Source organism: Gobio gobio (assembly GCF_949357685.1).
Source record: "Gobio gobio genome assembly, chromosome: 25".
Classification (NCBI taxonomy): domain Eukaryota; kingdom Metazoa; phylum Chordata; class Actinopteri; order Cypriniformes; family Gobionidae; genus Gobio; species Gobio gobio.
In genome coordinates, this window is record NC_137121.1 from 7,915,890 (window position 1) to 7,931,356 (window position 15,467).

Below are 15,467 nucleotides of genomic sequence, written 5' to 3' on the forward strand. Positions count from 1 at the left end.
TTAAGTTACAAACAGTGCATTCTTAAACAACAGAGACAAAAAATCTAAGCAAATGGTCAGTAAGATACACACAAATATGCTCGTGTAGATTAATTTTGATAGCATAAATAACAGTTAGTCTCTAAAGCGTAAAACACTTTTATATCACTACTTTTAACCCGTTTCTCAGATTATTTAATTGATCATGCGGTAGGGGGCGGTAATGCAACAGCCGCGCCGTGTTCCTCGAGAGAAGAAAAAGACAAACAAGAGGCAGAACTTTTTTTGAACTAAGGGCACTATACCCTATAAACCATCACACTGATGATATACAGTTATTAATAATTTATTTCTATTGGCATCATCCAGAGCAGAGTGTAAAATGGCGTCAGGAAGCGCACTGATCTTTGATGAGGAAATGACTCGTTATAAACTCCTCTGGACAGAGTAAGTCATCGTTACAAAAGTGTCGTGTTATATTAATTTTAGATATTATGATTGTACCACAGCGTTCAATGAAGTACCTCACAGTTATATATGCAAATACCAGGGTCAAATGATGAACGTAAACATTCTGTATGCTGCTTGATTTTTATGCAATATTCTAGAGATGTTAGTTTCATATTTTGTGATATTTCTACAATTTGTGACTGTAGCTAAATGCCATTTCAAGATATATCCGGTTAGTTAAAATAAATAAATATGTGAAATTAACATGGACATTAATTAAAACCAAATGACAAATAGTTTACATTTTGTACACTGCAAAAAATGCTTTTCCTACTTAGTATTTTTGTCTTGTTTTCAGTCCAAATATCTAAAAGATCTTACATTAAGAAGCATTTACTCGACAAGCAAAAGTTTTTGTCTTGTTTTGGGGGGAAATAACTCAAAATTAAGCGACTTTTTGCTTAAAATAAGCAAAAGAATCTGCCAATGGGGTAAGCAAAATAATCTTGCTTTCTGTTTGAATTAAGATTATTTTGCTTACCCCATTGACAGATTATATCAAGAATAGGCCTTTTCTAAAGTAAAAATTCAGTGTTAATTTATAAATTGTTATTAATATTTTGAATTAGATTTATTTTGATACTTTCCATTTTCATTTCAGATAAGTTTTAGTAATTCTGTTGTGTTTTTTTAATGGTGGTATATTGTTTTTTTATTAACAAAAATCAAGTCTAAACTAAATGAAAATGTGAAATGTTGCCTTGGCTACTAGCTGAAATACAATACGTTTTAAAAATATTTTATTTTATTTCAGTTGACGTTTATTTCAACAACTTTTTTTATGTATTTAGTTTCAGTTGTAAAAAATAACCCTGGTAAAATTAATTTTTATTATGTGTTTTTAGTATTACCAACCTCTTAGAAAAGAGTAATAATCGCAGTTTGAATACAATAACAACATTTCAGTAATTACTGATATCACTAAATAGTTTATCACTGCGAATAATTACATTTTTGATAGTGATAGAGCATTTAATCTGACGATATTTGGCTGTTTTGAATATATCGCCATTTAAAATAACTGCACGCTTGGCAGATTTCATTCTTGTCAGTTCTTCTCAATGGCTAGTTTTCACATAAATATCTAGTTCAGTCGCGAACCTCTAGAGGGCGCAGGTCGGTTGCTCTTTTACATGCAACCTGCAAGCAATCACATCATTAGGTCATGGCACAAGCTGATTGGCTCTGCTGATCCAGCAGCCAATGAGATTGCTTGCTCAACATTTAAACAGTCTGGTTCAGTGTTTGCTGTAGGATAGACCTGCAGTGTGTTATCCTCTGAACCCCTCCACCTCCCCAGCTCCACCTGCCTAGATCTGTTACAGCGTTTCTGTGTATCTGTTAGCAGTAAAACTATTCAAAGAGTTGTCATGATTGAAGTATTTGTCTTTGTTCTGTGCAGTCCAGTCTGTGGGATCGAGGTGCCCGAGCGCTTGACCGTGTCGTATGAGGCGCTCAAGATGCACGGCGTGGCCCAGAGGTGCACACAGGTGCCGGTCCGCCAGGCCACCGAGCAGGAGATTTTACTCGCGCACAGGTCGGTGGACTTTTGGCACATGACTTTAAACAAGGCCCCGTTTCTGTTCCTATACAGTGAAGTTTTGTTTCGAAATCTTATGTGTTTAATGTAGTGAGGAATATCTGGAGGCCGTTAAGCAGACTCCGAACATGAGCGTGGAAGAGCTGAAGGCATTTACCAAGAAGTACAACGACGTCTATTTCCACCAGGTACGTCCAGATCAGGTCGTTCGTGCTTGTTGGGTTCAGATGACTGCAAACGCTTTCCAACGCAGCCTCTCGTGTGACTGCAGAACATCTATCACTGCGCTAAGTTGGCGGTGGGAGCGACGCTGCAGCTGGTGGACAGCGTCATGAAGAGAGAGGTCAGGAACGGCATGGCGCTGGTCAGGTGAGCGTACAACCGACGGCTGCTGCTGTCATGATCAGACATAAATGACCAGGGGGTTTCCACCTACGTACCTGCATAAAGGTCAAGTGTGTGATATCTTATCTTGGACACTAAACAGAACTGCAATCTCTTTGAGCGGCTCGACATAGTGCTGTGAGTTTGAGGCTGGACTCCCTGTTTGTCTGAAACAACTACAATAAAATGAAACTGAAACTAAAATAAACATTTGTATTATTATTAGCAATATAAATGACATTTAAATATAGTGTTTTTTAATTGAATAATACATTTAATTATCATTATTAGTAATATTTAATTGTTAATAGTAAGTATTACACTCTAAAAAAAAAAAGGTTCTATATGGCACCAAAAATGGTTCTTGGCTCGTAATCATAGGGGAACCTTTTTTAGTGCTATATAGCACCAATTTTGGTTCTTCAGCGGTTCTTCAGAGGTTCTTCAGCGGTTCTTCAGAGGTTCTTCACCGGTTCTTTGACTAAGGTGCTATATAGCACCTCTGAAGAACCGCTGAAGAACCACTGAAGCACCAAAATTGGTGCTATATAGCACTAAAAAAGGTTCCCCTATGATTACGAGCCTTTTTTTTTAGAGTGTAGTAATATTTAATCGTATTTTAATTTAGTTTTACATTTAGTTATGAATTACTGTTGTTTGTTGTTGTTAGTATTATTAACAATATTAATGTATAAATACAATATTTAAATTTAATGTTTTTAATTTAATCATTTATTATTAACAACAATTAATTGTGTTCATATTAAACATTAATAATATAAAAATATTGTTATTGTTTAGTATTAACAAAATGAATAATGAATGTGTTAATGGATAAATATAATACTTAAATGTAATGTTTTTAATTTAATGCATTATTATTGTTATTATTATGAACAATATTTTATTATGTTTATATTAAATATGTAATTATTTAATAAAATGTAAATGCATTATTTTAATTGAATAATACATGTAACATAATTAGTATTATTAATAATGTATAATTTAATGTTTTTAATTTAATTTATTATTATTAAAAACGAACAATATGATATATATTTAGTATTATTAATAATGTATAATTTAATGTTTTTAATTTAATTTATTATTATTAAAAACGAATAATATTATATATATATATATATATATATATATATATATATATATATATATATATATATATATATATATATATATATATATATATATATATATATATATATATATATATATATATATATTAATAATGTTAATTATATGAGCAATAATTTAATAAAATGTTAATGCAACATTTTAATTGAATAATAAATGTAACAATTAGTATTATTAACAATATTAATAATGTATAGTTTAGTATTTTTACTTTCATTTATTATTATTGATAACAGTATTAATAATGTATCACTTAATGTTTTTAATTCAATACATTATTATTAAGATGTTAATATTAAATATTAGTAATTATTTAATCAAATTAAATAACATTTTAATGTAATAATACTTGATTTGTTTTTAATTTAATAATACATGTATTATTATTATTAATAACAATATTTAATTGTTCATTCAAATGTTTTATCATATTTAATACAATTTTAATTTAATACATTTAATTTAATTTCTAAATTATTATTATTATTATTAGTGGTATTAAAGCTACACTATGTAACTTTTCCGTCCACTAGAGGTCGCCTGTTCAAAACAAAGGCGTAGTTTGATGACGCCACGTTTGAGCGCAGAATCTTGGGCCATGTGGTCTTCACCTCACAGCCGGTGGGAAACAGTCAGGATAGGACTCGGGCAGAAATCATGTTCATGGATGCGATTATTAACATTACTGTAGTGAAGCAGAGCAGGACCGAGTGTTGTGGAGCTGAGCAAGGCCGCAGGAGCGATTGAAGAGCGGGACTGTTATTATGGCATAGTCGCTGGCGGGACTTTTATTATGACACGGTTGCAGGCGCCACTTCCTCTTTTCCAGTCATGAGTTTGAGGTAACGCAACTCTGTTTATCGTATTAGATATATCTGAGTGTGTTGAAAAGAAGTTATGACGTTCGCTCGGCGGCTGCTATGACACTTGTTCACACTGCAGTGAGAGTAAAGTGTTTCACTGAATAAAACCGGAAACCGATGGTGACGCAGATATGACGCAATCGACAGGCGACTCCCTCACACGCATAGCTCACACGTCCCGGCTCCTTGGTTAAAATAGCAATTTTCTCACGATTTACAAATAGTTGAAAACATTTGGGATATTCTAAGTTCTCAACTGAACAAAATATATAACACTGGCCTAGTGGTTTTTGGATATTTTACTGCAAAAATCCTACATAGTTCACCTTTAACAATATTAATAATGTATACTTTAATGTTAAAAATATTATTATTAGTGTTTAATTATGTTAATATTAAATATTAATAATATTTAATAAAATGTAAAGATGGCATTTTAATTTAATAATAAATGTAATTCATAAATGTACTGCTTTTAATTCAACAATACATTTAATTGTTTATTATTATTAATAATAGTATTAATAATACTATTCAATAATACTGAAAAATATATATTTTTAGACAAGAACATTTAGATAAAAAATTTAATAATATTTGTATAAAATGCTTGTTTGCTAATGAACTGATGATTTTATTATGTAAATAATAAATATGTCAAAAAACAGTAATTAAAAACAATAACTAATCACTTCTGCATTATGGTTATTGAACACTTAAACATAAAAATTATTTGTATTGGTCATAAACAACACAATTGTTGTACTCTAGTTTTTAGTAACTCATTGTTGTTCACTTCCCTCTTTTCTTGTTTGTGCCCCTCAGGCCTCCAGGACACCACAGTCAGCGCTCTGCTGCAAACGGCTTCTGTGTGTTTAATAACGTGGCCATCGCTGCTCTTTATGCTAAAAAGAGCTACAACCTGAACAGGTGAACGGGTGTGACATTCTTCAGTCATTTACACCTGCAATACTCGCTGAGGGAGATATAAACAGCTGCCATTGCAGATGCAGGATTTCCATCTGTTCCATCAGTTGAGTTTGAGCTTGTGGTTTCGTTCCAGGGTTTTGATTGTGGACTGGGACGTCCATCATGGACAAGGTGTCCAGTACTGCTTCGAGGACGACCCAAGGTGAGTCAGTGAACCTGCACAGTTTGAGCAATGAGCATTTGTAGTAGTGATGCCTTCCTTATTAATTTAAGGGAACTTAAACTATTTTTCTTTTATCATAGTGTGCTTTATTTTTCCTGGCATCGTTATGAGCATCAGACCTTCTGGCCCAATCTCCCAGAGTCGGACTACACCAGCGTTGGGAAAGGCAAAGGATCCGGTTTCAACATCAACCTCCCCTGGAACAAGGCAAACTGCCTTCAAAACACACCACTGAATCAGTTCTTACACGGCAGTGCATGCCAATCAAATCAAAACAAGACAGACTATTATTACCTTTCCTGATTGATTTTTCCCCATACGTGATGCATATGGTTTCTGTGGCTTGTTTTTTTGCAGGTGGGCATGACGAACAGTGACTATCTTGCGGCCTTCTTCCATGTTCTTTTACCCGTCGCATACGAGGTACCCTTCGCACGAGAGTAAAGGCCGTTCACACCACGGATGATAACTATGACAATCGTGATACAGATGTAGTTCTAAAACTCGTCCTAAATATAAAAGAATATCAGAGTCCACACAACAACGTTAACGGCACAGAGGAACAATATCAATTTGAATCACTTTCACTTTCAGAACTTATTTTCCCAGCTGTGGAATGATTAAAAACATTGACAGCCAATCAGAATCCAAAGAGATTGAGCATTTAAAGCGACACACACCACAACTTCTTATAATAAACAGAATGATATTGTCCGCTGGTGTGAACGCTAATATAGTTATTGTCTTTATAGTTATTGTTCTTGGTGTGAACGGGCCTTAACTGTTGGGCCATTGGACCATTTCTGTTGTCTCTAAGTTTGTTCTTTCTCTTTCAGTTTGATCCTGAGCTGGTTTTGGTGTCTGCTGGTTTTGATGCAGCCATTGGGGACCCAGAAGTAAGAGATTTTTGTGTAAATTTGTGATTGTCCGAGACGAGCTCCTTAAAGAGGTCATTGATTATGATTTCACTTTTTTAACTTTAGTTAGTATGCAATGTTGACACTCAAAGTTCAAAGCAAAGGGAGATATTTTCTTTTAAAGAAATCGCTTTTTAAGGACTACAACTAACGGCTGGTAGGGACTACAACAAGCTTCTTCACGGGTTAGTGACATCACTAATGGTGCGTTCACATCAGACACAGACCAGAGTGATTTACATGGTAAGTCAATGAAAAGACCCGAATAGACATTCTGCAGCGCGAATGATGCGTTTCGCGCAAATGACACAGCGCGAATTGAGCATTTGACGCGTGATTCGTGCGAATGGCGCCGCGTTAACCAATCAGGAGCTTGCTCTAGTAGTGACAACAATGAGGACAAAATCATATGTGGATACAGGAATAAAAAGGATCTTGCTTGGAAGAAAGTGAGTGAGGAGATCGGACAATCTGGTAAGTTGTAAAAAACGCACTTTACTCAATTTGAGCTATACATAGGGGTGATTTCAGGGTGATTGGGACTCTTTTTGCCATTGAGATGACTTGGAAAAAGTGTCCCAATCACCCTGAATTCACCCTATTGAGACTATTATAAGCTAGTTAAAGCGAGCAAATTGAGCTTATTCGCTGTATTTTAATACAATCCATGTCAGCCCTTTCACAATGAGACGAGCCGGCTGGCAGAAGCCCCTCCCATGACGCAAATTCGCGTATGTTGTGTAGTGAATGTCACGCGCGAATGAAGCGAGTAAACTTCAAATGTTCACGCCAGTGTTAATTTTGACAGCAAATTTTGATTTAATTTTAGTCATAGTCTTTTGACTAAAATGCCATTTAGTTTTAGTCATATTTTAGTCACCTGAATTGTTTTTAGTTTTAGTCTAGTTTTAGTCGACTAAATATCATATGATTTTAGTCGACTAAATCTACTGTAGATTTAGTCTCCTGAAGACTGAGTTTAGTGAAATTGTAATACAATAAGCATTTAAGCATTACATAACCAACTGTCACTTGAACTGACATTTTTACATCATTTTGTTTTTGACAATAAAAATACACGAAAGAGCTCAATTCACTTTTTTGTTTGTTTTTTAAAAACAGCTATATAGTTTTTATAACTTTGTATTTCTGTGTTAGTCAGTAGGCCATATCAGGTTAAGCTAAAGCTTCAAATTAGTTTGTTTATTTATTTTTTAATTTCAGTAAACATTTATTTAATTTCAAGTAATGAAGATTTTTTTAATGGTTTTAGTGAACTATTATAACCCTGATACTTTATTGAATATGTGTCAAATACTGGTCTTTCCTCCTGACTATGAATTAAATGTGAATTCAATTAAAAACAGTTTATTGTGTAACCAAAAACGAACATATAATGCGTGACTTGTAATTATAAACAAGCTCGAAATACACCGGGACTCTTATTTTGAAATGTCTGCGCCTCTATTGCAGTTGCAGGAGCTCATTCAAGTTCAGGAGATAAAATATGCATTGTTACAACCGTCTAAAACATATTACTATATAAACATCGTAAAGTAAAAATTGTCATTATTCATCAGCATTAGTTCATAAACAATTGCGTGGCATAAATGTGTGTTATTCATTGATTGTGAGCCGCTCTGGAGCTGTATTGGGGATGCGTGAGGCCGTGTTCTCCAGCGGTTAGATCAGTTCAAATCAAATGTACGCATCTGTTACACAGGACATCAGTTCTGACTGGATCTCTTCTCTAATCGTCCCTCCCTAACATTTTCTTCTCGTTTTTATTTGTTGACGAAAATGACAGTGAGTTTTCGTCATAGTTTTTGTCATCCGACACTAGTTTTTATTTAGTTATCGTCTGAAAAAAGGTAGTTGACGAAAATTATGATGAAAATTATTCGTCAACGAAATTAACACTGGTTCAAGCGTCCAACTACGTGCGAATAGCACGAGTTATTCGCTTAATTCGCGCCTGGTGTAAACGCACCATAACCCTGACATTTACATAAACCCCGCCCCCAGGTACTCACAACAAAGACCATGTTGAGAAGAGGAAGAGTTGTTGTGGCACATTTAGGAGTGGCTCAAGCTGTCGCATCCGCCTTTTCAGCATTTATTGCAATACAGTACAAACACAAGTGCAATAGCGTGTCATAAAAGCAAGATGACAACATAAGTTATAACCGTAATTAAACTAAACTACACCTGTTCTCTCTTCATGCAGCAGATATTCTCTAGCTCTGAAGGATCTAACAACAGTTCCCACACGAGTGATTTATAGATTATCATGACAGGATATATCAGCTTCATAAATTCATCAACTAGCCGTTCAGAAACGTCCTGTCTCATTCTACATGTTGGCACTTCTTCTTGAGTCTCTCAATCATTTTCACACTCCGGTTTGAACACAAAAGGCTGAACAGTTTCTGACATTTTCAGTGTGTGTCTGCGTGAGGTAATCAGAGCTGCTAACACGAGCTCTTGAAGCTCCGCCCTCTTCTAGAAAGGGGGCTGGAAGCAGTAGCTCATTTGCATTTAAAGGTACACACACAAAAACAGCGCTTTTTTGCTCACCCTCCAAAAGTGGCAATTTTAACATGCTATAAAAATGATCTGTGGGGTATTTTGAGCTAAAACTTCACAAACACACTCTGGGGACATCAGAGACTTATTTTACATCTTGTAAAAAAGTGTTACTTCACTTTCTGGATCTTTTTTAGTCCGGTTCTCCAAAGTGTCATCCCTGTTTCATGGGCCAAATGGGATGATATCAGTTGACATGGTTATCTTTTCTGGTTTAGGGTGAAATGTGTGCTTCTCCTGAGATCTTTGCCCACCTCACTCAACTGCTGATGCCTTTGGCCGTGGGCAAAATGTGCCTCGTCCTGGAGGTCAGGTGTCATTTTTAAACAACCTGGATTCATTTCATTTTAAATACCCATTCTCTTCAGTTTAATGTTTATTTTGTTTATCTTGGTTTCTTTCGCTCGTTTTTAGGGAGGGTACAACCTGACTTCTCTGGCCCAATCAGTTTGCCAAACTGTCCAGACCCTTCTTGGAGATCCGGCCCCGCGGCTGTCAGGGCTCAGAGCCGCTTGTGAGAGGTGAATTGAGCTGTCAGTCAAGTGGCGAGTGCTTCTCATTGGCATTCTCTTTCACCCTCAGTGAAATCTTATTGGTCCAAAGTTCTGCCCACACACGTTAAACATCAAATACATCCAGCATTTTTGCAACAATATGGAGTATATGCAAAAAAGCTGGAGTAATGTGCTGTGTGTTCTTTCGCAGTGCACTGGAGTCGATTCAAAATGTCCGCAAAGCTCAATCATCGTACTGGAGCTGTTTTAAACACATAGGTTAGTGTTTGTTTATTTCCATTTTCCGTTCACTTTTAAAGGGTTAGTTCACCCAAAAATGAAAATTCTGTCATTAATTACTCACCCTCATGTCGTTCGACACCCGTAAGACCTCCGTTCATCTTCAGAACACAAATGAAGATATTTTAGTTGAAAGCTGATGGCTGAGAAAGGCTTCAGATAGGCCTCCATTGGCATTCAGTACATTTACACTCACAAGACCCATAAAAGGCACTTAAGACGTTGTTACAAAGTCCATCTCACCACAGTGGCTCTACACTAATTTTACAAAGCGACGACAATAGTTTTTGTGCGCAAAAAAAAATCAAAATAACGACTTTATTCAACCTCTTCTTGTCTTCCGCGTGTGCCTCCACGACGCATGCGCGAGAATATGACGTAGCGCCAGCGTTCGGGAATCCATGAAATACACACTTAAGCCCCATTTTGAGAACTACGCTAAGACCTAAAGCACGATCAATGTAGAATTCAACAGCTTAGACACGCGCGTCTTCCTCTGCTTGTAAACAAATCGCTTCTGGGTCATGTGTTCGAACGCCGGATCTGCGTCATATTCTCGCGCATGCGTCGTGGAGGCACACACGGAAGACAAGAACAAGTTGGATAAAGTCGTTATTTTTTTTTTTTTTTTGCGCACAAAAACTATTGTCATCGCATCGTAAAATTATTGTAGAGTCACTGTGGTGAGATGGACTTTGTAACGATGTTTTTAGTGCCTTTTATGGGTCTTGGGAGTGTAAATGTACTGAATGCCAATGGAGGCCTGTGTGAAGCCTTTCTCAGCCATCAGCTTTCAACTAAAATATCTTCATTTGTGTTCCGAATATGAACGGAGGTCTTACGGGTGTCGAACGACATGAGGGTGAGTAATTAATGACATAATTTTCATTTTTGGGTGAACTAACCCTTTAAAGGAATTGTGTTTATTATAAAGTCAAATGGTGGTAGGATCAAAGACAACGCAAAGCTGAAATTTCAGCATCATTACTCCAGTCTTTAGTGTCACATGATCCTCAGAAATCATTCTGATGATTTGCTGCTCAAGAAACATTTATGATTATTATCAATGTTGAAAACAGTTGTGATGCTTACGATAACAACAATAACATGCATTTGTGTGAACACTACGATAGTTATAGCGAATGTTCTTAGTGTGGATGGGCCTTAAAAGTATTAATTTCTTGTGAAAAAAGATTAGATCATTTTTCTCTGTCCTGTTCTTAAAGATGCTCATCCAGAAACAAGCACAAAGCGGCCCAGACTGGACGAGAAGAACGGCGGAGCAAAAGAGGCGGCTCAACCTGCACCAGAGACCAATACGGAGAAGAAGACACAGGATATTGTGTGGCCTGAACCTTTACCCAGGACATCAGCCTGCGTGCGAACAGTCCTAGCGCCCCCTCCTGGTGTGGAGGTGTCAGTGCCAGAGGGCTGCCGGTGTTTGGAGGACGTTTCCCCAAGTACCACTAAAGAAGTACAAAGTATTCGGTTGGTAAAATACCATTAGATGAGAAAACCTGGCATCAGTCTTTTAGGGCGCATTGTAACCTGTTTTTCCATCTCTAGGGATAAACATTTCCAAGGCGTAACGGACCAAAGCATCCTCCAGCCTCTTGGAAATGTAATGTCAGTCCTGGACCGAATGATGAATAAAGAGGTGAGGAAGCGATAACAGAGGTCTGGTGGTTATGTTTGAGTGCAGTGTTTGGTAACGGACTGTAACACTTCATCAGGTGTGTAATGGATGCGTCGTGGTGTCTGACTCGAGTGTGTCCGTGCGCTGTGCTTTTCAACACACACTAATCGGCCTTGCTGAACGGTACAACACTTCTAAGACTAGCAGAAGAGTTATTTTAAAGAATCACCTTGATCAGATCAATCATTTCCTGTAATGTGATGCTATGCTTGTGTTTTTGATGAAGGGTGATGGTTGTTTTTATTGGAGATGGGAATATACCAGTCATTACTAATGATGGGTGAGCCAGTTATTACATATATTTTTGTGCTTTATTGTTTGTTGCATAAAGGGCAAGAGCTGCATCTATCTATCTATCTATCTATCTATCTATCTATCTATCTATCTATCTATCTATCTATCTATCTATCTATCTATCTATCTATCTATCTATCTATCTATCTATCTATCTATCTATCTATCTATCTATCTATCTATCTATCTGTCTGTCTGTCTGTCTGTCTGTCTGTCTGTCTGTCTGTCTGTCTGTCTGTCTGTCTGTCTGTGTCTGTCTATCTATCTATATGCCTGTCTGTCTCTTTCTGTCTGTCTATCTATCTATCTATCTATCTGTCTGTCTTTCGTTCTGTCATTCTGTCTCTATCTATCTATCTATCTATCTATCTATCTATCTATCTATCTATCTATCTATCTATCTATCTATCTATCTATCTATCTATCTATCTATCTATCTATCTATCTATCTATCTATCTATCTATCTATCTATCTATCTATCTATCTATCTATCATCTATCTATCTATCTGTCTTTCTCATTCGTTCTGTCATTCTGTCTCTGTCTCTGTCACTCTATCTATCTATCTATCTATCTATCTATCTATCTATCTATCTATCTATCTATCTATCTATCTATCTATCTATCTATCTATCTATCTATCTATCTATCTATCTATCTATCTATCTATCTATCTATCTATCTATCTATCTATCTATCTATCTATCTATCTGTCTGTCTGTCTGTCTGTCTGTCTGTCTGTCTGTCTGTCTGTCTGTCTGTCTGTCTGTCTGTCTGTCTGTCTGTCTGTCTGTCTGTCTGTCTGTCTGTCTGTCTGTCTGTCTGTCTGTCTGTCTGTGTCTGTCTATCTATCTATATGCCTGTCTGTCTCTTTCTGTCTGTCTATCTATCTATCTATCTATCTATCTATCTATCTATCTGTCTGTCTTTCGTTCTGTCATTCTGTCTCTATCTATCTATCTATCTATCTATCTATCTATCTATCTATCTATCTATCTATCTATCTATCTATCTATCTATCTATCTATCTATCTATCTATCTATCTATCTATCTATCTATCTATCTATCTATCTATCTATCTATCTATCTATCTATCTATCTATCTATCTATCTATCTATCTATCTATCTATCTGTCTGTCTGTCTGTCTGTCTGTCTGTCTGTCTATCTATCTATCTGTCATTCTGTCTGTCTCATTCGTTCTGTCTCTGTCTGTCTGTCGTTCTGTCTCTGTCACTCTGTCGGTCTGTCATCTATCTATCCATCTACCCATCTGTCTGTCTGTCTCATTCGTTCTGTCTGTTGTTCTATCTCTGTCTGTCTCATTCTTTCTGTCTGTCTGAATCGTTCTGTCTGTCTGTCTCATTCGTTCTGTCTGTCTGTCTGTCTCATTCGTTCTGTCTGTCTGTTGGTGTTGTTCTATCTCTGTCACTTTAATCAAGTAGGCCTATATTAGAACTAATTTGGTAATTTATTTCAAATGTCCAGCTTTCCTTGACCACAGTGGGCGTCTCTCTCCTCAGGAAGGTGTTTCTAGTCCAGATCAGTGCTGAAGAAACCGAGGAGAAGTGTGTGAACCGGTTGTCCTTGTGTCTGAGAGAGGTGCGTGATCACACCTGATATTGTCTCAGATTTCATTTAGTTTCTGTGAAGTCACTTCCTTTTCCTGCTTGTCTTCAGGGCGAGAGCTTCACGGCAGGTTTCATGCAGGCGGCTCTGGGCCTGATCCTCCCCCTGGCGTATGAGTTTAACCCCGGTCTAGTGCTGGGGGTTGTGGGAGAGAGCGGAGCAAAGACTCATTTGGCACCAGTCTGGGGTCACCTGACCAGCCTACTTCAAGGTGTGGCACAGGGCCAGATGCTCACCCTACTGCAGGTCAGTTTCTGTGTTTTTTTTACAGTCCCAAAACATCCATCTATCATATTTGTTTTAAATGTATTTATTTGTTTTATATTTATTTATTCTAAATGTATTTGTTTTAGATGTGTTTGCTTTAAATGCATTTATTTTAAATGTAATTAATTGTTTAAAAAAAAAAATTAATTTAAAAATAATAAATACTTTTAAAATAAATAAATACATTAAATGCATACATCTTGCTACTAGTGAATCACAGTATATGCATGTCTTCAGGGCTATGACAAAGATCTGGTGGAGGTTACTGTCGCTGCCCTCTCTGGGGCCCCTGTGCCCTCCCTCGGGGTCTTGGGGACCCCCAAACCTGAAGACGTTCAGATGATAGAAAAGCAGAGACAGAGTCTGCAGAAACGCTGGAGTTCGGTGCAGGAATGTTGGGGTCTGCTGCGGTGCACAGGTACTGAGACTGAAGTTTACAATGTAACAGTCGTTTTATAAAACATACATCACATACACTATATTGCCAAACATTTTCATCCCAAAGGTGTTCTATCGGGTTGTGCAAGCCAGGACAGACAGACAGACAGTTCTATCGGGTTGTGCAGGCCAGTCAAGTTCCTCCACACCAAACTCGCTCATCCATGTCTTTATGGACCGACACTTTGTGCTCTGGTCATGTTGGAACAGGTAGGGGCCGTCCCCAAACTTTGCATGAAATTGTCCAAAATGTCTTGGTATGCTGACGCATTAAGAGTTCCTTTCACTGGAACTAAGGGGCCAAGCACAACCCCTGAAAAACAACCCCGCACCATAATCCCCCCTCCACCAAACTTTACACTTGGTACAATGCAGTCAGTCAAGTCCCGTTCTCCTGGCAACCGCCAAACCCAGACTCGTCCACCGGATTGCCAGACAGAGAAGCGTGATTGGTCACTTTCCAGAGAACACGTCTCCACTGCTCTAGAGTCCAGTGGCGGCGTGCTTTACCCCACTGCATCCCACACTTTGCATTGCACTTGGTGATGTAAGGCTTGGATGAGTTGCTCGGCCATGGAAACCCATTCCATGAAGCTCTGCACACTGATCTTGAGCTCATCTGAAGGCCACATGAAGTTTGGAGGTCTGTAGCTATTGACTCTGCAGAAAGTTGGCGACTTCTGTGACCCTCAGCATGCGCTGACCCCGCTCTGTGGCCTAACACTTCGTGGCTGAGTTGCTGTTGTTCCCAATTGCTTCCACTTTGTTATAACACCACTAACAGTTGAGTGTGGAATATTTAGTAGTGAGGAAATTTCACGAATGGACTTATTGCACAGGCGGCAACTGATCACGGCATCACGCTTGAGTTCACTCTGAGCTCCTGAGAGCCACACATTCTCTCACTAATGTCTGTAGAAGCGTCTGCAGGCCTAGATTTATACACCTGTGGCTATGGAAGTGATTGGAACACCTGAATTCAGTGATTTGGAGGGGTGTCCCAATACTTTTGGCAATATAGTGTATGTTCATCTAAACGTGTGTACGTACATATATGGTCAAATATATGTATTCTGTGATCTAAGAATACTTAAATGTACTTGCATGAATAGATGAATAACAGTGTGTGTTTGTTTGTGCAGTTTCAGAAAGCTGATGGAAGACTCTTGAACACTGAACAACCTGCGTTTTAATGTCCAGTTATGGAAAATCATTACTTTTTTTGTACTTTTTGTATGGCATTAAAAATGAACCTGATTCAG

General features: G+C 37.4%; 1 protein-coding gene across 2 annotated transcripts; it reads left to right on the forward strand.

The window, feature by feature from the left end:
- Positions 1-204: 204 nt before the first annotated feature.
- LOC307121235 (polyamine deacetylase HDAC10-like) lies at positions 205-15,467 on the forward strand. 2 transcript variants are annotated; one of them, XM_079808767.1, is made up of 21 exons: positions 219-426; positions 1,892-2,026; positions 2,121-2,217; positions 2,301-2,398; positions 5,257-5,361; positions 5,495-5,563; positions 5,665-5,791; positions 5,942-6,007; positions 6,421-6,480; positions 9,306-9,395; positions 9,502-9,608; positions 9,793-9,860; positions 11,108-11,369; positions 11,448-11,538; positions 11,615-11,700; positions 11,804-11,857; positions 13,395-13,473; positions 13,552-13,746; positions 14,005-14,185; positions 14,273-14,415; positions 15,348-15,467. In XM_079808767.1, exons 1-21 carry the CDS (start codon positions 362-364, stop codon positions 15,396-15,398), a joined length of 2,229 nt encoding a protein of 742 aa, XP_079664893.1. In that variant the 5' UTR covers positions 219-361; the 3' UTR covers positions 15,399-15,467. The 2 variants fall into 2 exon arrangements, with proteins under 2 accessions (XP_079664894.1, XP_079664893.1); XM_079808768.1 differs by lacking the exon at positions 14,273-14,415 and having other exon boundaries at positions 205-426.

Coding starts and splice junctions, on each gene's coding strand:
- LOC307121235 (XM_079808767.1), top strand. CDS start 362: ATGGCGTCAGGAAGCGCACTGATCTTTGATGAGGAAATGACTCGTTAT. Junction 11,701..11,803: donor CTAATCGGCCTTGCTGAACG/GTACAACACTTC, acceptor TTTTTGATGAAG/GGTGATGGTTGTTTTTATTG. Junction 13,747..14,004: donor AGATGCTCACCCTACTGCAG/GTCAGTTTCTGT, acceptor GCATGTCTTCAG/GGCTATGACAAAGATCTGGT.